At 37.6% G+C, this 22023-nt stretch overlaps 1 protein-coding gene, 1 non-coding gene and 1 pseudogene across 2 annotated transcripts; 1 reads left to right on the top strand and 2 right to left on the bottom strand.

Moving 5' to 3' along the window:
- Positions 1-5249: 5249 nt before the first annotated feature.
- LOC149027038 (elongation factor 1-alpha) lies at positions 5250-7836 on the bottom strand. The gene is made up of 3 exons (XM_089158439.1): positions 7738-7836; positions 6578-7062; positions 5250-6468 (listed from the first exon to the last, which is right to left on the bottom strand). Exons 2-3 carry the CDS (start codon positions 7037-7039, stop codon positions 5587-5589), a joined length of 1344 nt encoding a protein of 447 aa, XP_089014565.1. The 5' UTR covers positions 7040-7062; positions 7738-7836; the 3' UTR covers positions 5250-5586.
- Positions 7837-13493: 5657 nt separating this feature from the next.
- On the top strand, positions 13494-13566 carry TRNAA-AGC (transfer RNA alanine (anticodon AGC)). Its single transcript has one exon. It is a non-coding gene; the product is annotated as a tRNA-Ala (tRNA).
- A 5929-nt stretch (positions 13567-19495) lies between these two features.
- LOC149027036 (uncharacterized) lies at positions 19496-20815 on the bottom strand (annotated as a pseudogene).
- Between the last annotated feature and the right edge of the window lie 1208 nt (positions 20816-22023).

The following is a 22023-nucleotide window of genomic DNA, read 5'->3' as shown; positions in this document are numbered from 1 at the left end:
CCAATACATTTCAAAATATTAATTTGCATTGCAAATAATTAAAATGAAATTGCCAATTACATTGAAAAGAAGGTTAAGTCACCTGCGTGTAAGACTAAGTAGGGTGTAGGATAGTTTCAATTCTTGGCTCATCAAGATTGGCAAATTTGAATCCTCTTATCTCTATGGCTAGATGACCACACCTCTCCATCAAAATTCTTAGAACTGACAAATATTCTAACTCAGACCAAGATAGATTTTTGTCTTTTATCTTTCAATCTCGATCTTGAATTGAGCACTTTCAAGGATGTTTTGTGTGTTTCTTTGTATTAAATTGGTGTAAAATCTTTTTAATAAACAATACCCCCTTGTAACTTCTCGTAAGAATTCTCCACTCAATGTTAAACTAATGAATTAAAATATTATTCATCTTCTAACCCACTTCTTAAATACATGAATCACCAGAACCTCCCAGTAATCTTCACCATTGAAACACTACATATTTTCAGGTTATATTTACATTCTCAAAATGGACAACGGCTTCAAAATGCATTCTGAATCTTGATGTTTCACGGTACCACACCTTGGCTTCAAAACGTTATGCTTAAGCATCTTTATGCGTTCTTCCTCCCCATGCACTCGGAAAAGGAGGGCATTTAAGGGCACTCCATTGTGCCTCACTCATGTAGGTTTTATTGGTTAGCTCTATTCGAGGCCATATTGGATACAAGGCCTAAGCGATGCAATTTTTTTTTCCATCACTTCTTCTAGAGTCATTTTAGTCTGCCCCCAACTCTAAAATTCTTCAATATCGAATAAATCAATCCTCTACTGCGGCATTGAACATGGCCATGCAACCTCAAACAACTTTCTTGTAGCTTATCATGTATTAAAGTAACTCTCAAACCAAATCTAATATGATCATTCCATAGTTTATGCTTCCTAGTTTTGTCACTCATCCATCTCAGCATCCTCGGTTTTATTAGGTTGAATGTTTATATGATGCTTCTTAAAATTGTGGGAAGAGTATAGAGTATATTAATTTGAATACCAAAATGACTTCTAAAGTATTGAAGCTACTCCCAAACTAGATCTAATATGATCATTCTTTACTTTATCATTCCTAGTTTTGCAACTCATCCATTTGAACATCTTCATTTTAACTCTGTTGAATTATCTATATTGGCCTTCTTAAAATTGTCAACAAAGTATAGCGTGTATTAATTTTAATTAATTCATTTTAAGCCATGACTTAAGTTGTAATAGCAAAATTACTTCTAAAGTAGACGTTTACATGAATAATAATCCTACTTTATTTTTATTTTTATGTCCGCTATTTATGGCACTTTTTTTTTTGGGGGGGGGGGGGGGGATTATGATATTTATAGAACTAATTTGAGTCCTAAGTTTTTAGGGAAAATTTCAGCACCACCCTTCACCGTTGAGTCGCTCCTTAAAATTAATGTCATCGGCTACATTGCCCAATTTATTAGTCAGACCAACTACCAGGTGAACTTATATCAATGACACACCCTGCCATTAGAAAATCACAATTAAGTGATGATATTAGCAAGTTATATTTTTTTAGAGACAAAACCATCCTTGCAAGAATCAAATCCCTACAGTATGCTCACAGTTTCTTCCTGCATGAGGATTTGGTTTCTTCTCCAAATCATTTTCTTATTCCATTTGTGACTTCCATTTTCCTCTTGCCTTGCATCTACTCAAGAAAAGATTTGCAAAATTCAATCATGAGTTACAGAAAGAAGAAGAATTGTTCACAGAGAACTTCATTAAATACTACTTTTAGAAACCACAAATAGGCAAGCGGTGAACAGGTTAAGTTTGATCCTCAACCAACTGAAAATGTTTTATATGGTTCCAGACTTTCCCCACTTAAGTCTGCACCTTCATCATAGAATTTCACCTATGGGAATTCAGCATTCAAAGATTGATTTGTACCAAAATCCATAAAACAGTTTAAACAAAACCAACAAATCAGTCAAGTACACCGAATTGACAGAATGACAAAGAACTTAATGGCTTCCTACTAAGGGGTTTAACAACCATTTTTACAACCAAAAACAAGTTTCATCAAGTTTCTGTCATTTTTCTGGTGCACTGTCTTTTCATTCTCAGTGATATGGAGAGAGGGCAAAGGGAGAGAAAAGGGATGGAGACAGAGTAGGAAAAAGCAGTGAAGATGAAATTGTGATGCTAAAATTGCAGTATTTTCTGGTTTAATAATGTAACCCAAATAAAGTAGTGATACTATTTATTTTGTGCCATTAGTTTGTTCAAGCACACATATTTCTGTTCTAGATATTGTCTGATGATGATAACCCAAAGGCTTGAGAGTTTGTGCTTCTTCTATCCTTCCTTGGATGTCTAAGACTTGAACTTGTACAATCTCTCTCTAAAGCCACCCATTGTCTCTGATCTTCTATGAATACTTCAAGATACAGCAAGGGAAGAGGGAAATAAAGTGATTATTGGAGAGAAATGAAATTATGGGATAGTATTGAAATACATGAGTAGAACTAACTGAAAGAAGCAGTGTTAGTAATAGGGGCTGACTGATATATTGGATAATTAATTTTGAGGGATAACTCAGGGGATGGTGTTGATAACTTCCCCAAGTCTTATCTCAGCCATTGTGACTATATGTAATTGCCCAGTTGAGCCCATGATTTGATGAAATTTCAGGTTTGAGTATTGCTGAGTTAAAATTGTGTTCTCTCTCATTCTCCCTCTCCATCAAAATAGACACTTCCAAATCTGTCCCCAATCAAATTTCTTGAAGCTCCTTGTTGCTGGAAATTCTCAGCCAGTTCAACGTTCACTAATAAAAGACATAAATATTTGTTTTCTGGTATTCATTAATCACAGTAAGTTGAATCACCCAAAACCCGAATACTTCTTCTCTCTGTCCTCTTATCAACCTTATTCAATCTCCTGATCTAGGGTTTTTGTTGTGATCTCAAATGCAATCGATAACAGTGTATCTGTCTGTTCATACGCATGCGAATTGAATGGGGCTTGGCAGCTCTGGAAATATGATTCTTACTTTCAAATTTGCCTGTTCCCGAGTGGGATGGGATTATTAAAAAGAGGAAAGCGATCGAAATGTTCAATACCATTGACATCAAACCACGTGGTACGGGATTATTAGTAGGGGTGTAAATGGATAACCGAAATCCGCTTCCGAATTCACATCCGTTTAGGGGTATCCGAATCCGTCCGATTATTAATAGGATGCGGATATGGCATACCCCTTTCTTACCGAATATTATCTGTATCCGATTAAGTTACTTATTTAGATTTATTATTCATGTTTTTATAATTTTACCTATGATATGTAACTATTTTTCTAGATTTTCTACTAAAATAGCTACTAAAGTTGTTAAATTCTTAAACTTCAAACCTAGTCTTCACAAATAAAAGGTAAAGATGAAAACAGGTACTCAAAAACTTGTATTCAATCTATATTCATGCCTGTTTAGAAGAATCTACTTAAGAAAATAACTATTCAAACTATATTCATGTCTGTTTAGAAGAATCTACTTAAGAAAATAACTATTCAAACTATATTCATGTCTGTTTAGAAGAATCTACTTAAGAAAATAACTATCCGATTATCATCCGAATCCGATAGAATCCGTCTGAAAACCGATAGGATATTATCCGAATCCGTCCAAATATAATAGGATGCGGGATATGGATATACCACTATTCGATCCAAATCCGGTCCGTTTACACCCTTAATTATTAGCCAGCATCAATCCGCCCGGTCCAACCAGTGGATGAACATTAAATGAATCAACCAAGGGGACAGACCCGGTTTACAACTGATCAAGTTATGGGTTCACTATGTAAATCTATCTACTAATCTAAACCGTTGACTGTGGCATGAGGGATCCAACGGCAGTGCGCAAGCCTGACTTGGCATAACAAACTTGAGCATGTAAACGGTAAAGTACTAAAGTGAGGGTGATTAGCACTCACTAGGGACACGTACACTTCCTTACTCTGCAATTCCTCGCAATTCTACTTTAATGGATCCCTTGAGTTCTTTGCAGCAATTCACTTGAACTGTAAGGGAAGTTGACGATTCTTCAGAGAACTAGAACCAATCAAGGGGTGACCTAGCAAATCAACATCACATGCAATTCTAACAGTGACTATATTATTATATTTTTCAAAAAATCAAATGCTAAAATTCGAGCAGAGAAAAATTTTGATAAATAGAACCTGACGATAGGGGAGAGAAAATTTGCTTTCTTAATAGTTCTCTTCCACTTATATCTACATATTCTGAACTTATGGAATCTGTAGGCAGCAAATGTGGATTTAAGTTTATTGCTAGATTTGCATTTCAAGGGAAGATTCCTTCTAGGGATGCATCACAAGCTATCAATTTCGGAACTAAACTCTCTTTCCTAGTTCACTGAGAATTTCGGATCCCTCATGTATGAGTATGATGTATCTTGGCATAATTAAGCTTGACGATGGAAAAACAACGTCGATCAAGCCGACTGACTGCCCCATCCATATCCTGTGACCCGCTAAGCATCAGCTAGAAAGTAACTTGATCAAGATAGCGCACACCTTTGGAGAATTGGAGAGCCTCGCGTTTCAGAATTAGCAGACTCGAAAAAAATAGGTACCCATAGGATTTTAAATAAACGCAATCACTTCGTTGAGATTGAATCAAATATGCAAATCATTTTTCATTGTTTAACATCCACTGCTCTCAAGGAGCTTTTATTTCAAGCTTTTGCTATTTGTTAATCGGCTCCATAAAAAGATTCTACTTGGTTAATAAAATGGTGGCTTTTGACAGTATACAGATCGAAGAAGTTATGGTGTTCTACTTTACAGGGCAACATCTCAAACATCCCATCAAACTACACGAATAACTCCAGACCGAATGGACTGGACGAACACAAAGAACGATCCAACTACAAAACTGGCAGGCACATAAAACTCAATTTTCAGATTAATCAGTCAGAAAGCATTCAAAACCAGAAAGAAATCCAGGCAACCGTTATCATTCTAGAATCATTTCTAAACTATAAATTTTCCCCGAAGAACATAAACATAAATAACAACTCAGACATAATACAACCATACCCTGGAAGTAACATCTTGCATCCGTAGTTTGAACCTGAAATAACTCATCATGCATAAGAACTAAATCAGCCTAACAGCCTAATCAAACGCATCTCAAATGCTAAAGAAAGAAAATTAAACCATATCAAAACGAAGAATTAAGTACGATAATCTGAAAATAGCAATTTAATACGGAAGGCTGTTTCTCTTTCAGCTATAGCTAAAGACTCAAAAACAAGGGGGAAAATAACTCTAAAAAAAGAAACCCAAAGATACCTGTAGCCAATGCCACCGTCTGTCAAGCACCCAGGTTTGAATCCGAGTGCTGTAGTCCAGCATTCCCATCCTCGATAGGGAAGATAGGAACCAGTGACAAAAACTACTTGAGACACTACACAAACATCTTGACCAAAACTGACGGCAGATAAAATTGGAAATAAAAGGCGACTCAACTAACTTCAGGAAAACCGTCCTTCCACCACCCGAAACCATGGTTCACTTCTTCTTGGCAGCGGATTTGGTGACCTTGGCACCACTGGGATCCTTCTTTTCAACGCTCTTGATAACACCGACAGCCACGGTCTGACGCATGTCCCTCACGGCAAAACGACCTAGTGGTGGGTACTCAGAGAATGTCTCAACAACCATGGGCTTGGTGGGAATCATCTTAATCATACCAGCATCACCATTCTTCAGGAACTTCGGTTCCTTCTCGAGCTCTTTACCAGAACGTCTGTCGATCTTGGTCAAGATCTCGGCAAACTTAACAGCAATGTGAGAGGTGTGGCAATCAAGGACTGGAGCATATCCGTTTCCGATCTGGCCAGGGTGGTTCATGATGATGACCTGAGAAGTGAAGTTGGCAGCTTCCTTGGCGGGGTCGTTCTTGGAGTCAGAAGCTACATTACCTCGCTTGATATCCTTCACGGAAACATTCTTAACGTTGAAACCAACGTTGTCACCAGGAAGGGCCTCCTGAAGAGCCTCATGGTGCATCTCGACGGACTTAACTTCAGTGGTCAACCCACTGGGGCCAAAAGTGACAACCATACCAGGCTTCAGAAGACCCGTCTCAACACGTCCCACTGGGACAGTTCCAATACCACCGATCTTGTAGACATCCTGAAGTGGGAGACGGAGGGGCTTGTCCGAAGGCCTCTTGGGCTCCGAGATATTGTCGAGAGCATCGAGAAGGGTTGGGCCCTTGTACCAGTCGAGGTTAGTAGACCTCTCAATCATGTTGTCTCCCTCAAACCCGGAGATGGGAACGAAGGGGATTTTGTCAGGGTTGTATCCGACCTTCTTCAGGTAGGAAGAGACTTCCTTCACGATTTCGTCATACCTTGCCTTGGAGTACTTAGGGGTAGTTGCATCCATCTATCATGACACAATGAAACAAAGCAATCACGTTAAAATAGTAACATTAAGGATTAGGGAGAAAGAAAAACTTAGAATAACAGTTGGCATTAAAGGTTGCAATCTTCACCTTGTTGCAGCAGCAAATCATTTGCTTGACACCAAGTGTGAAAGCAAGAAGGGCATGTTCACGGGTCTGACCATCCTTTGAGATACCTGCTTCGAAACCACCAGTCGTGGAATCAATGATAAGAACAGCACAGTCAGCCTGTGAGGTACCAGTGATCATGTTCTTAATAAAGTCACGATGTCCAGGAGCATCAATCACAGTGCAGTAGTACTTGGTGGTCTCAAACTTCCACAGGGCAATGTCAATGGTGATACCACGCTCACGCTCAGCCTTGAGTTTGTCGAGCACCCAGGCGTACTTGAATGACCTCTTGTTCATCTCAGCAGCTTCCTTCTCAAATCTTTCAATCACACGCTTGTCAATACCTCCAAGCTTGTAGATAAGATGACCGGTGGTGGTCGACTTACCAGAGTCGACATGGCCAATGACCACAATGTTAATGTGAGTCTTCTCTTTACCCATTATAAACTAATGAATGGAAGACCCTGCAAATAGATTAAATAAGTTCAAACAGAAATAGGAAGACCCTGCAAATAGATTAAATAAGTTCAAACAGAAATATTTTAGCGCATACAAGGAATTGAGGAGCCAAATAGGAAGCGAGACCACAAAGCTTCAACATAGAGATCCAATTAATGTCATACTAAAACGTTTGACAGACATCATCGAAGACAGCTTCCCAGATCGGAGAAAAAAAAACTAAAGAATTCACAGATTTAGAATCGTTGGTCAAAAAGTAATAGGATGGCTACAACCAAATCTCATCACGACGTTTGAAACAACCTTCCAAAAGCTGAAATAAATTTTCAATCAAAGAAAACAGATCGCTATGCGGATTAATTTCATGTTGGGATCATGAATCAAAAGCTCGCATCCAACTCAAACAAGGTAAAGATATTAGATAACGAATCCGCGGTAAATGCAAAGGACGTTCTAGAAAGAAAAAAAAAAATGATTCAGAGTTTAATAGTAAGATCGCAAACCTAAAAGTACAGATCAGATGAAATAGATCGGGAAAACAAAAAACAGGGTTCAATAAGAAACAAAAACCAAGGACAAACAAATCTACAATAGCACGAACAGATATACAGAAGATTCATACATTCATACTAAAGATGATAAAATCTAAACAAGAGAAAGGAAGCTCGAAGAGAACGAACCTTCGGAGCCGAGCGGAGAAGACGAGATCGCAGATCGCGTCGCTTGAAGCCTCTGAGAAACTTGTGAAGAGTTTCGGCAGTAGAAAGGAGACAGGAATTGAAGGGCGTCCTCGTCTTATAAAGCCTCTCAAACCCTCATTTGCGTTTAGGGTTTCTCTACACACCGTCCGATTCTGGATCTAATGGTCCTAACAGTTCGTGGCTCAGCCGTTTGATTTTGATCAATCGGTAGCGAATGGCACATGTCAACTTTTACACATGCGGCAAGAGGTAATCTTTTCGCTCACGACTCATGTGTCGTCGCTTCGGAGGCGCCGACCATTTCGTCCATCAAAAAACCCTAGCTTGGTTGCAATTCCAATTAAATTAATCTAATTGGGTAGGGTTTTCTTATTTGAAAAACACCCCTAGATACTTAAATATCATTTCACGGCCCCCCCCACCCCCGACTTGTAACGGTGTTAAGTTAGAAAGCCATTTTACCAAATTATCCTCCTAGCAAATTTTACTACCATTTTCCATTCTCTTCTTTTTCTTTTTTTTGGTAAAGACCACCGCCCGCCCCCCCCCGGTGCCCCCCCCGTCCGCCCCCCCGCCCCAAAGATTCTCCATTCTCTTTGGGGGGTGTGGGGCTGGATGGCCGATAACCGGGACTTCGACTGAAAACCTTCTCAATGGGTTTCTCTGAGCTATATGATTTCACATTGAGCCACTCATCTTCATACTTCTGGTGTTCTTGAATCGGACTGTATCTCGACTTGGGGTCTGCTCTTCAGTTCTACTTTACTGGCTCTGTTTGACTGGTTTGGTGATGCCTTGCTATCTCTCTTGTAGAGGTCTGACGATTTGCAGAACACGAAGCAAAAATGGCATATCGCCGCCGTAATCGACCCTGCAAAACGGATTTGGAATCTATCTGGAAGTGCAGCAACGAAGGGGAGTGGTTGGCGAACAATATAAATCTTAGGTTAGGGCTTTAAGCGCGTGCAGATTGGATAGCAGAGGCAGATGCGAAAGCAGTGGGTCGATTCTTGCTGCTGTCTTTTCCGGCGGGTGCGAAGTCGGCATGGATTGTGTGTGCGTCGACGAGGGTATTTTCGTCTTTCAATAGATGCAACCGGCTGATGTCATGACTTAACAGTGGTTTCTAACGGCAGGGGGTCTGGCTGTAATGCATTTCAATGAATGGAACATCTCTAACTATTTGGGTACTTTCTGACGTGTCATTAACATGTGGAGGTAAGACTTTTAAGAATTTTCCAAAGAATAAAATGCATCGGTGCTCAAGTCGAGTAGATTCACATTATTTGGTTCAGCTTATCATATGAACCACTGAATTATCATTATCATGTATATTTTTCATATACTGAAATTAAAATTGTTAAAAAGAAATAAAAATATTTTTTAATGAAAAAAATCTTAATAAAACAAATAAAAATATATTATTACTATGAACTTCAAAATTCAATTGAAATTTTCTATTCTACCAAAATAATATTTTTAACCTCTTCAATTTAAAAATATTTTAATACAAAATTAATTCAATAAGTTGGACAGATAATAATGATGATGGTACTGGTCATGTTTAACCATAGTTAGTAAATACACATGTTAATTTACTGATAATTACATTTAAGGTATAATTAAAAAAAAATGACATTTTATGTACGTTAAGCATGCACTTAATGTCATACTCGACTTCTAAAAGTAAATTAAAAAAAAATAAAAAACTGAATGGATTATGAAAAGTTCGGAATTCATATTCCCTACATATATATATATATCAATGGAATCCTCATTTAGTTGGTCTCATTTCCATTGTGTTTCTTTTTCTTTTCTTTTTTTTTTTTTTTTTTTTTTTTCTTCGCTAACATTTCATAACGCTCAAAACTTACAACTTGCTCATCCTCAATCATCGTCTTTGTCGATAAGTAACTTTTTTTTTCATAAACTAATGTGTTTTAGTTTTGATCGTGATCTTGACTAAGCCGCACTATATCCCGAGTGCCTTCCCGTGGACAGAGACGATGAGTCCTACAAGATATGTTAGAACGCGTGGCTAGGATGCCGGCAACTGCCTCCGATGGCTAAGTCATACAGTAAGTAATCAAGTTAAAATCCCATGCAAGAACTACATAGGAGTTTTCTCATGATAAGTTTGTTGTTTACCGAATGGGTGAGTCCTTGTTTAAATAGTGTGTGGGTTACAGTCAGGCTTTCTTGATGATGGCCACCTAATGCCCCTGGCCAGGCTCCCTCGTCGGTTATTCCGTTTGATCATCTTCATAGTTGACATTCCATTTAAGGTGGTGTTGCAATATAGGTTCAGCGTGAGTGGAGCCTTCAATTATATATGACTGGGTAATTTTCCGATTAAGAGCTTGACTTAGCCCCATTTGGGTCCGGGTAAAGTCAAGTGCAAACTTCCCGTATCATAAACTATTTACATAGTAACATATTATTCATAAAATTTATTTTAGTATTTACATCATGAGAATCATTATAACATAATAAATATAATGACCTCAAACATGAAAATCAAATTTAATTCCTAAATAGCATAAAACAAACGCACATTATATGTCTTGTAAACAACATGTTTTAACCAACGGGGGTTGGTCCAAGTGGTAAGTACGAACCTTGTGGAGCCTTCGTGCTCACCCCTTAGCCAGTAAGGTTCCCACCATTTATACGAATCCTTGTGGATGCAAAAAATTCCCGACTAGTCGAGACCTTTTTCATCCCGTTCTCCACATTAAACAAGAAACACACTGGCTTGCCTATTTTTACAAGGGACGAAAACCCCACCCCTATTTTGCTTATAAAACTACTAATGTTATTTATTCTTCTTCTTCTTCTCTTTATATTATTTTTATGAAATAAAATATTTTTTATTTAAAATTGTAAGTTAATCCTAATTATTAATTGTTACTTTTTCTTTTTGATAATATTAATTTTAGTATATGACGGAAAATATGATAATTCAGTGATTCAAGTATTAAGTTTGACCAAATAATGTGAAAAGACTCAACTTAAAAGAGAAAAATTGACTAAGTTTGAAAAATAGAAGGATAACTTAGATAGTTAACAACATTAAGAGAGAATGAGGCGAGAGTGTGATTTTTTCAAGGATAACTTAGATATTTAACAACACTAAGAGAAAATCAGCTGTAAAAGTTCGAGAAATAAGTATTAGCAAATAGATTTTTTTTAAAGGTAAGAATAAATTTAGTTTGAGTATAAGGTGTGATAGAAATTTGCTATTTTTTTATTATAAAAATGTGTGTTTGTATCTTTTGATTCATAGGTCATTTTTCAATTATGTTGACATTTTAAACCCTTTATTACCATTTTTTCCCCCATAATGAATTAAAGGTTAGTTCATTGGCAATGGATCAAAGATTGGAACCTCCGTCTCTCCATACTTATCCTCCACCTTTCCCATCCCTTTTACTTACTTGTCGATGACAAAAATCTTGTTATTAGCTTAATTACCGTCGCATTAATTTGTGTGCATTATATATTTAATTTTTTGTATTAATTTACACATTAACTTAATATCATTTTTAGTATTCTCTATAAGAACATTAGATTTAGAGATATTTTAATATTTCAACTAATAATGTTATTATAGTTACCATTGCATCATATTAGTTAATTCATTATCATGTGTCCAGTTTTTGTATTCTCTATAAGGACGGTTAGAATAATTAGATTTGGGTAACTTAGCATAATTTTTGGATCTAACTTTCGAGTGGCTCTCTTATTTTGTATTACATATATATACTTTTTTTTTTTCCTATACCATTCAAATGAAATGTTAATATGTTCTATTTCATTAAAAGTAGACCATGAAAATTTTTTATATATAAATTAAACAGGTGTAGTTTCTTCGTAAAATTAGAGAGATATAGTTACATATATTATGTATAAGGATTTTTATCCACTCAAGTTCTCATTCTCAAATTAATCTCAAACTCCTTTAATCCAAAAATAAAATAACATAAAATAATAAATAAATAATAATAATTAAAAACAACACTCAAACTCCACTTGAGAAGCAATGTAATTATTTGAAGTCTAATGATCAGCTTTAGCTCTTTAAATATCTTCACCAATCAAATAAAGACGACAAATGTCTCCACCCAAAATTTGATCTTCCTCATGTAAGGGTGTCAATTGCGTATCGAAACCGTTTAACTGTACCGAACCGCGCCGTCTAAAACCGCACCGAATCGTATATTTCAAAATTCGGTACGGTATGCACCGAAACCGAATTTCTTTGGTACAGTTCCGATTTTAGGTACTCATACCGTCGGTACGTACCGAAATCGTACCAAATTGAGATATATAAATTGTAATTTTACAATTAAAATAATTTACATTTTCCTTATCCCTAATTTCTTATTTCAATTTTTTGTTTCATCATTCACTCCTCTTTTTAGATTTATTTGTTTTGTCTCTATTAATTAGATTTATTTGCTTTATCTATGTTAATTTCAAATTATATTGATTGGTTGATCACAATTTCATTAGGATCTTAATGAACTAATAACCAAAGTGGCATAAGTTCATTTGTATCAAAATTGTACCGCACTAGATACCGTGTTTAAACTGTTTTCCCGTACCGAACCGTTTTTGTAAATACCGAAATTGTACCATACTGTTTAAATTCAGTATGGTACGGTTCTGGTTTTCGGTATTCAAAGTTGGTACCGTACCGAATTACCGAAACCGTACCGACTGACACCCTTACCCATGTATCACTCTTGTGTTTACAGCTGGATTTTGTGATAGCATTTCTTTTAGGAGATCAGCAAAATTATTTTTATCCAACAACTGTCTTAAGAGGATTTATGTAAAAATGGTTATTAATAGATTATGAATAAGAAGTTAAAAACCTTACAGAGATTTTTAGTAAGGTTCATACACCAACTTGGTATGCTATGTTCATGAGTGAAGAAGAGCTTTTCCTGTGTTGAAAGAAGATTACAATGTAAGTTTCATCTATAATCTAAAAATAAAAACCCAAATCTCACAAATCACAATGGCCTAATCAGATAATTGGGTCATTAAGATTGCCCAGCAAAACATATCACTAGAGATCCATTTTCAAAATCAAAATCAGAAATAAGAATTTGAGTTGAAATAATTTTTGTATATAACTTAAGTAAGTACAAGACCGGAAGGGCGGGCCTGGCGCAATGGTGGAGTCTCTCCATTGTGCGCTGGAGGTCGCGGGTTCGAATCAGCCTCTCTGCAAAAAGCAGGGGTAAGGCTGCCTAGAAAGTCCCTTCCCCCAGACCCCACAGTGTGAGAGCTTCGGCACTGGGTACGCCCTTTAAGTACAAGACCGGAGGTTGCCCTAATCCCAAGAGAACTGAAATTGGGGAGAGTGGGATGAGGAAGATGTTCACGTGCGAGAGAGTAGCCGTGGTGATTGAAGGTGGAAAAGGGGAGGAGGTACATGGTCCCTCTACCTAACTTTTAACCCCCACCTAATCTCCTGGCATTTGCCAAACGCATTCTAGAAACCATTTTCATACAGTTCTGGAAAATCTATAGCATCTGGTGAAACATACTTTGAAAATATTTTTCATCCAAGGCAAAATTATAGCCGGTAGGGTGCCAACCGATTGGATAGAGCTGCTATCAAATAGCCGATTCGGATCAGCACCAACCGTTGAGTGATCTTGATTCCGAGTTTCAACTCACCGTTTAAATAATCACTCCATGCTCACTTGTATGTATACCACGGGGATGTAGCTCAGATGGTAGAGCGCTCGCTTAGCATGCGAGAGGTACGGGGATCGATACCCCGCATCTCCAACTCCGCCAGAATGTGTTTATTATAAAGCATGCTGAAAATTTCTGTATTTTTTTGATCTACAAAACATACCTCACCTCGTAACCAGAAAGAATTTAGAGAAACGAACAGAGTATGAGAGCAATTGATCCCACAACCTACGATCTGAACAAAGAGACTGTAATTTGCGATCAACATTGCAGCAATGTTCTTGGAATTTCACAACCATCTAAACCTAAACTGAAGTATTCAATGGTCTTGCCAAATTCAAGCGTGGATAACCTTCTGTGACTGATAAGAGTAAAGCTTGTTAATGAGTGTTCAACTCAAAACGAGTTATAAGATAGGTATGAATCATTTATCCAATCTCTTTGAGATAAAGATGCATGCATAGCCATTTCATGCAACACCTCTCTGTATTTCTACAATGCCATGATTTCTCTCATCGTTTACTCTCTTGAGACATGGAGCTAGTCATCATTCTGGTAATTGACGTTGAAGGTGATTATGCAAATAAAGTAAGCTTACAAACTATCTGAACTAATGGATATCTGTTTAGTGCGTAGTTGTGTATGATATATATAGAGAATACGAGGATGCTTTTTAATCATATATGAGAATGAAATGTGTGTACTGGATAGAGACTTGTAGGATTTGCATTATCTTGTCACTCTAAACAAAGAGTTGGTGAGTTTTATTCTCCTGACAATTCTCCATGTTTGCAACGATTAGGATCAAGTTCTGTGACTTGCTCAAGAGCTCTGTAACTTTCATACCCAACTTAGTATTGCTTTTCAAATAGATAAACTCAAAGTTCCCCAATTAGATTAACATTCAAAAAATTCCATTCCCACCTTCATGAAATCACATATTCACAGTAAAATACACAAACGCTATAGATTCCTCATTTGCTATAAGGACACCACCATCTCAAGGATTCTCCTGATTGGCCAGACTTTCCTTGGGACCTCCAATTGCAAACAAAGCAATTCAGACTGATACAGGGAAACTAATGACCAGAGTAGTGAGTTCTCTAGCTCGCCATTTTGCAGATGACTTTTGAACAGGCTGGTTGATGATTTTGAAAGATGAGAAAACTAAGCAAGATGATTATTTGTGAATTCTGCAATCATTTGAAATGCAACGAGACAGACAACTTTTCACCACTAGCAATCAGTTCACGAACATCTGGAGTGGGAGAGGTAAGATCCAACTTTTACAAATGCTGGTCATAAAGAAATCAGATGTTTTCCAAAGAATAAAAAATTCATTAACCCAAAAGGAGAGATGGGGAGGGGACAACACAAGAAGCCAAAGGGCAAAGCCCTAACAAAGTCAACAAGGCCCTAAGCAAAAAGCATGAAAAAGAGAGAAACAAAAGCACTAAAGGCCAAGAAGAAGAGCCTAAACAAAATCAAAGATCGAAACTAATTTTACCTATTATTTTTCTTCTTCTTCCTAGAAGACTAAAGAGAAACAATAAAATCTTCATCAAGATGGTGGTGGCACCCTTTAGTAGAATAAAATCTTCATCAAGATGGTTGCTTGTAGTACGGCCCCAAAGTGGAGGAGAAGGGGTCTTGGAGTAGGAAGAACCACCAGGTTCAGGATGGCAAGAGGCAACCTGCCCGTTGTCATTGCCACTGATGACACTGTAATAGGATCAAGAATCAATTCCTGAACCGCTATCAAAGGGCAATAAAGAGTTGGATCAAGCCTAGAAGATGCGAGAGGGGAGGGCAAAATTTGAGCTGGGCCAGGGTTGGATGGGGGGAGGGTAAGGGAAGAGGTTAAGGAGATGAAAGGACAGGGTAAAGGAGATGGGCCAAGGAGGTTAGGGCTAGGCTCACTATGGGAGGTGAAGCGAAGAAGGTTAAGAGATGGGCCTAGCCCAGAAAGAGGGAAAGGTGGAGGGGAGATAAGAATCAGGCCAGGCCCAGAAGCCATAAGGAACTTAGTTGATTAAGTATTCTTATTCAAATATGTACCCAATGGGTCCAGACTAAACTCACATGGTAACTCAAATGACTGATCAAAAGCAAATACTTGTCCATGAAAGAAAAACCTGACTATCACAAATTAATACAAGAAACATTGTGGAAACACAAAATGCAATATGACCTATTAAGTCCCAAGATCAACCAAAAATATCATGCAGCTATTAAAAAAGCAAACTCTTAGAATACATAAATGTAATGCAAATGAAATGAAGATGCAATTGGTACCCAATGCAACTTTGCTAGTCATTCTAAGGAAATGAAGGCTCGGGGGAACTTATGTCTATTTTTTTGGATGTAAAAAGATAAAGTACCCTTTATGTATAATCGGTCACAATGTTCACATTAAACTGGGAAAGATGGCAGGAAACACTCATAATCAGATTTCTGACATTTAAGGCCGTGTTTGGATCAACTAAACTTGACCCAACAAAAGTAATTTCGCAGGCGAAAAAGCAGTTTCCAGTCCAAATGGTCAAGTTAGGTGACAGCAACCATGTTGTCTGTCCAAGTTCATATGATTCACCAATTAGCTGAAGAATTTAGGAGAGAAAGCACCATAACTGGTAAGATTCAATGACATTGCAGGACAACGAGGCTTCCACTGCTGAACTGGATGGACTTCCTTCTCCATGCCCAACAGCAATAACTAAATGGTTGGCCTTATGACTGACATTGGTTGACAGATTAGACATAGCCTACCCAGATCTTAAAATATATATATACATACATGCACACAAAGTCCAACTAACTGTGACCACATTGGCTATTTTGGTTCCTTTTTATTACTGTTATTCATATGAAATGTGCAATCACAAAATGCTACAATGATAATAGATATATGTATCCACAGGACCACATCATTCAGTACACCACACATTAATATTGGAAAAACTGCAACATATCAACTGGTGATCAACCATCCAAACATTGTAACTATTCAACTTGATAAGATAGTAAATTGTTTGTGCATGACATGCCATGGTAACCACAAGGATATACTTCCACATATTCAAACAGTAAATTCCATCAAATTGGGCCAGCTACCCTCATTGGGGTATTGTCCAATTTTCAGACTGGTTTTGGGCTCAAACATTAGATTTTGGACCAGAGCCCTTCCATTGAACACTAAAGGCTGGGCCAACATTTAATTCAGTTACACCTCTAACACAAACAGCTGAGAAGCTGAAGAGATGATATAATGGGGAAAGTGCAAATTTAAGGTCCAACAACAAAGGTTAGTCAAGAAAAAAAATGTTCTACTCAGCATTCCTAAATACCAAATTCAGAAGTAATGATTACCATGTCTGAACACTGAAAGCTTACAACACAAGGGAAGGAGTACATTACCTTTAGGACAAAACTAATCCAGTAAACTAAAGAACTTCCAAATGTGCACTCCCAGGGTTATGCTTTTACAAGCTAGAACTTTTTTGTTTCTAAAATTCTGAAATGAATTATGACAAAAACCAATAGAATAAAAGGTTGCTAACTGAAAATTTACACCTACTCCAAGGAGAATGAGAATCTATCTTTCAGATGATTACTGGATCTGTTTGGGTTTATATATACAGAAGAACTTTTAACTAGACCTTTGGCTCTGCAAATAAGATCAAACACATGAAGTATAAAATAGAAGCCAGGGTGGCCTTTAACTAATTCTCATTTGCTTTTAAGACAGTGAATCAATCACAAACTGTCTGATTTATGTATCCCACCTTGTTTAATTGGGATATGGTTATAATTGATACAATGTTTGATCTCCAAATTGTTCAATTTATGCATTAAGAAACATGTTTGCAACTCGAACTACACCAAACTGACCATTTATATTCACGGCACCAAACTGGTTCTTTCTGCTGAACATCCAAATCAATTCAACAGCAGATCAAAAGTTGCATTTCCTCATTTTCCCCCACATTTCAATTTACTATCATAGTCCTGGATGTAATCCTCTAGAGCTTCTGTTGCTGCTTTGTCAAAACATTCAGTTCAGGAGCAAGTTATATCCACCAAAGTTGATAATCTGGAGCATAGGCAGCAAGAAAGAAAGGGGAAGCAAGAACTGGTAGCTTAAGGATGAAAGAATTGAATTGCACATCAGCTGATGGAGACATCGAGTCAGCCTATGTTTGTCTAATCATGATGCAGATTGGGCAATAAAAACTTTGCCATGTGGCAAACTTAATAATATATTTTAGTAGTGTGAACACAGAGGTAGTGAATTCATGATGGTTGATATGATTCTGATGCTTAAGTCAGAAATTTTGCCAGAAAATGGAAACAATGGTGGCAATGAAGACTACTGTTGAATGGTAGTGTTGGTAATGCTTCCAAATTATGAGCAAGGTGCTTTGACAGTCTAGACCCTAATGGAAGCATTAATCTGACAATTATGACAGCAGCAACGTTGGAAAAGAAGATTCTTGAGATTGCAACTATGAAAATGACAATGAACGAAAAAGTGACAGTGACAAATGGTGATAGTGACCATAGTTATAGTAAAAATTTCTTCTTGGCAAAGAAAGATATATACCAAGGGAAAGAACTGAGTACAACCAAATACCTGAACTGGTTGATCAGGGCAGGGAACAGACAAAAAGAGACAAACACACCAACAAAAGGATGGTAGATTGAAAGATTACAAAGATAACTTATCAAATGGGTGGGAGAGAAGGGAAAAACAACTCTCAGAAGACATCAAGAATCCCACTGCAGAGGGGGAAGGGTGTTGTAGAGAGAAAAGCAAGAGGTCCTAAGAAGCCTCTTTCTTAAAAAGTCTCAAAAAGAAGCCAACAGCAGTTGACGTTTTCCAAAAATTTTAGCCACACCTCACTGAGATAGATAGTCTTTTCTGTGCCAAATCCAAATGTGAAGTAAGCTTCTGTCTTTTCTGTCCACATCCTTTTATTTTCACTTCACAACCTATAATCAGATTTAGTTTTTTTTAACGCAAGACACGTTTTTCAGCTCTAGGCAGGTCTTTCTTTTTTCCCCCTGATTTCTAGACCTTACCTAAAAAATAGTCAACAAGTCACAAACTAAGCATCGCAGTCATACCAAATGGTGAATTGAAGAAAACAATTAGAATGGCTATTTGTTTTTCCCATCACATTAAGGAGAAAAATGAGAGACTGCCATTTTTTTCCCATCAGAACTGAATGCCTTGACTTTGGCTATGAAAAGTTTACTTCTAATCTCAAAAGTCACAACTTCCAAGATTTACTCAATAATGCAAGTCAGGGAGTTCCATCCTCTTCTATTCCTTTTCCCCCAAATATGACGAATGACAAAACTACAACAAAATGGGTGGGGAGATACAGATAGGCTCACTACTGAAAATTTTCAAGATAGACCTTCATTCTCTGTAAAAAGAAAGGATAATTCTATGCTGAGGCCAACAAGCACTAAAGACACATTTCTAAAAGGCTATAGAGCAAGAGCAAGAGCAAGAAAAGGTGCACCACAGTTTTGTTAGAGTTCCAGAAAAACAACAATTTTATAAATAACATAAATCTTGAAAAGGGACTTCTAGGTCACACTCTATTGATATAGAATAAGCTATATATTTCAGGTATCAAATGAAAGGATTCGAACAGTAAGCTCTCTGCAACTTCATCACTAAAAATGCCTGAAGATTGGGGAAAAAGTTAAGACAGAGAACTGCACAAGTTCTGAACATTATGCAATCAGAGTGTAGCCATATAGCAGAGAGTACCCCATTAACAGTAAAGAAACTCAATTGTTTCACAACTCAATCTTCGAGAAAATGAGATTTCGATAATACCATTTCCTATAATTATCGTTTTCACAGTTGCAGCAACCATCAGTTTCTATGTGAGACGAGACAAGACAAGGTATCAGAAAATATAAACTCCGTTGTGCAGAACCTAAGTCTCACCGCAGCATTAATGGAGACTATTGATTCATTAATGGTTCCATGAGAAGACATATATTAAAGAATAAATATCATTCGATATTTAAGAAGATTCAGCCATGCATAACACAAATTGGGAAAAAGAAAATCTACGTAACAAAAAACCCATAGAAGATCCTCCATGATAGCTGCCCAATACATGTGGCAAAGGAACTCCATGTTAGCAAGAAAATATCTCGCTTCTTGATTTTAAATTTCTGACAAAAAGAAGATAACCTGAAATTCTAGAGAAATCCGCCTCAGGAATGATTTAATCTCTACTTGCGACCTTCAAAGCCCGGGCGCATTAGCTTTTTCTCTCTTTTGGCAATTCGCCGCATTTTCCTTTGATTCATCTTCTCAGCAATGTTATCGGACCTGATCTTTTGTCTCTCTGCCATATTCTTCTTTACAGTCTCGGTTCTATCCTTCCACTTTTCAACATTTTTCTGAAGCTGCTTCTTCCCCTTCTTAATGCTCTTGCTTATAAGCTTAGCGTCATCATGGACCTTAATACCCGCAGCTCTAACAGCTGCAGCTTTCCATGAATGCTTAGTAGCGACTATCTCACCCTTCTCCGGGTCCTTCTTCGCTTCCTCTAGCTTCTTTGCCTCTTCAAGAGCCTGAAACTTCGAAAGCTTCCTCTTCTTCCTACCACGCTCGCCTTCGTTTCCGAGCTTCACATGACTAAAAGCAAGTCCCTCGGCGGCTTCAGAAATATCTTTCTCGGTCTTGGCGGGCAACTCGTTAATCTTCGGTTCCTTTTCTTCAGATTCTTCGATCCTTTTCCTTTTACTCTCTCTCTTCTCTCTCTTCTCCCTCTTTGCTTTGTCTGAAGAATCAGTTCCTCGAGTCGATCGAAGCTCTTCGATTCGACGGTGCAGACGTTGTCTAAGTTCTTCGTATGTGACTGATCGATCTCCTGCCTTCGAATTTCCGTCATGCCCAATCTCTTCCTCTTCGTTCTCTTCATCCGAATTGTCGCCAGTTTTGTCGTTTTCCAAACTTTTCTTCAGAAGGTCAAGTGTGGTGGAAGATTTCTCCGGGTCCAATCTTTCCCTTCGAGCTTTCTTAATGTTCTCTTTGGACTCCTTCTTCAGGGGAGGCTTTCGCAACCTTGCTCAAACCCTGGAACCATGGCTTATCTTCAGCCGGAAGATAGAATCTAGCAGGTATGAGTTCGATCAACTCATCAAAGAACATAGAATGCTTGTGGATTACAGATTTGAGGTCTGGAGCGAGAGGAGGAACAGAAGCCTCCCTCTGCTCCTTCTTCTCCTTTTTCTCCTTCTTCATCTGCTCAGAGTCTCAGACCTTCAAAGATTTGAAATTGCACTTTGTAATGTGAAAGAGGGAATTTTTAGGGTTTTGCCAACAAGAAGTCCTTTAAAATTAAGGAAATTTTCAGCGCCACCCCTGAATTACCCTCTAATATTAATGCCATCCTCTTAAGTTATCAATTTATCAGACCGACCCGATTATTGGGCCACCGGTCTGAGCCGAACGAAAGATTCAATAATGGAGCGAAAGTACTTTTCAGTCCAAAATCCAAATCGGAAAATGATACGGTTCGAATCGTTGAGGTACAAAATTAGGGTTTTCTTTTAACAGTGTGATTAATTGTCTTTTTCTTAGGTAGAAAGTAGAATGTTTGTAACTGGAGTTCGACTTCAGTGTTGCAACGGTGATCTCAACCATTCGTTTCTCTAAAGTATGAAAATACATTTTTCGAAAATGGACGATCGATATTGAGGTGCTGCCATTAACCAAATGATTTCTTTATAACGGTTCATTCTAAAATATAAAAAAAATCTTTTGAAATATACCATAATAATGACAGAGTTGAAAAATAAAAATCGATGATTAGGAAACTTATATCCATGGAAGCTATTGTAAGTATGGGCCATTGAGATTCTGAAGAAGTTGTTTAAGCTATGTTTGGCACCACTTTTTACAAATAAATTTTAAAACTTATATTCAAAAAATATATATGTAAGTCCTACCATCTCCTTCTTGGGTGCAGTAGATGCCCTCACTACTACCCTGAACCGCAACAGCCTTCACTGTGGTTCACTGTGAACTATCAACAAAATATATATTGCTTTTAGAGCAGGATTATTGGTAGTGCGCCCAAGACCTCCCGGGGTTTGGGCTTTTAACCCCCCCCCCCCTGCCGCTGCGTGTTATGAGTTGATTCTTATTGAATCTGACTGTAAGCAGCTAATCAAGTATCTTGAATGTGAGATTCAACCCCCATTGGTAGTGGAGCCATTGATCCAAGATATTCATTACTTAATGGATAACTTCATTCACTGTATCCCTGCCCATATTCCTAGGAGATCTAATGTAATAGCTAATCTCTTAACCAGGAAGACTCTTTCGGTTTTGGGACTGAAAGAATGGCCATTTTCCACTTTGTGGTTGGTGGAATTTTGTTCCTCCCCAACTCCCTGTCCGGTTGGAATAAATCTGTTATTTACAAAAAAAAAAAATCAACAAAATATATAACAATTAGAATATTAGACATGCAGAGAGGAATTCTAAACAGGATATAGACTATTGGCAAA

Source organism: Hakea prostrata, chromosome 1, assembly GCF_041222555.1.
Source record: "Hakea prostrata isolate BN-2017 chromosome 1, UWA_Hpros_2, whole genome shotgun sequence".
NCBI lineage: Eukaryota > Viridiplantae > Streptophyta > Magnoliopsida > Proteales > Proteaceae > Hakea > Hakea prostrata.
This window is presented reverse-complemented; position numbering and strand designations above follow the sequence as displayed.

What these genes read in the sequence shown, in the direction of transcription:
- LOC149027038 (XM_089158439.1), bottom strand. Translation starts at nt 7,039, where the DNA reads ATGGGTAAAGAGAAGACTCACATTAACATTGTGGTCATTGGCCATGTC. An exon ending in TGATTTGCTGCTGCAACAAG is followed by an intron (nt 6,469 to 6,577) that starts GTGAAGATTGCA and finishes GTGTCATGATAG; the next exon opens with ATGGATGCAACTACCCCTAA.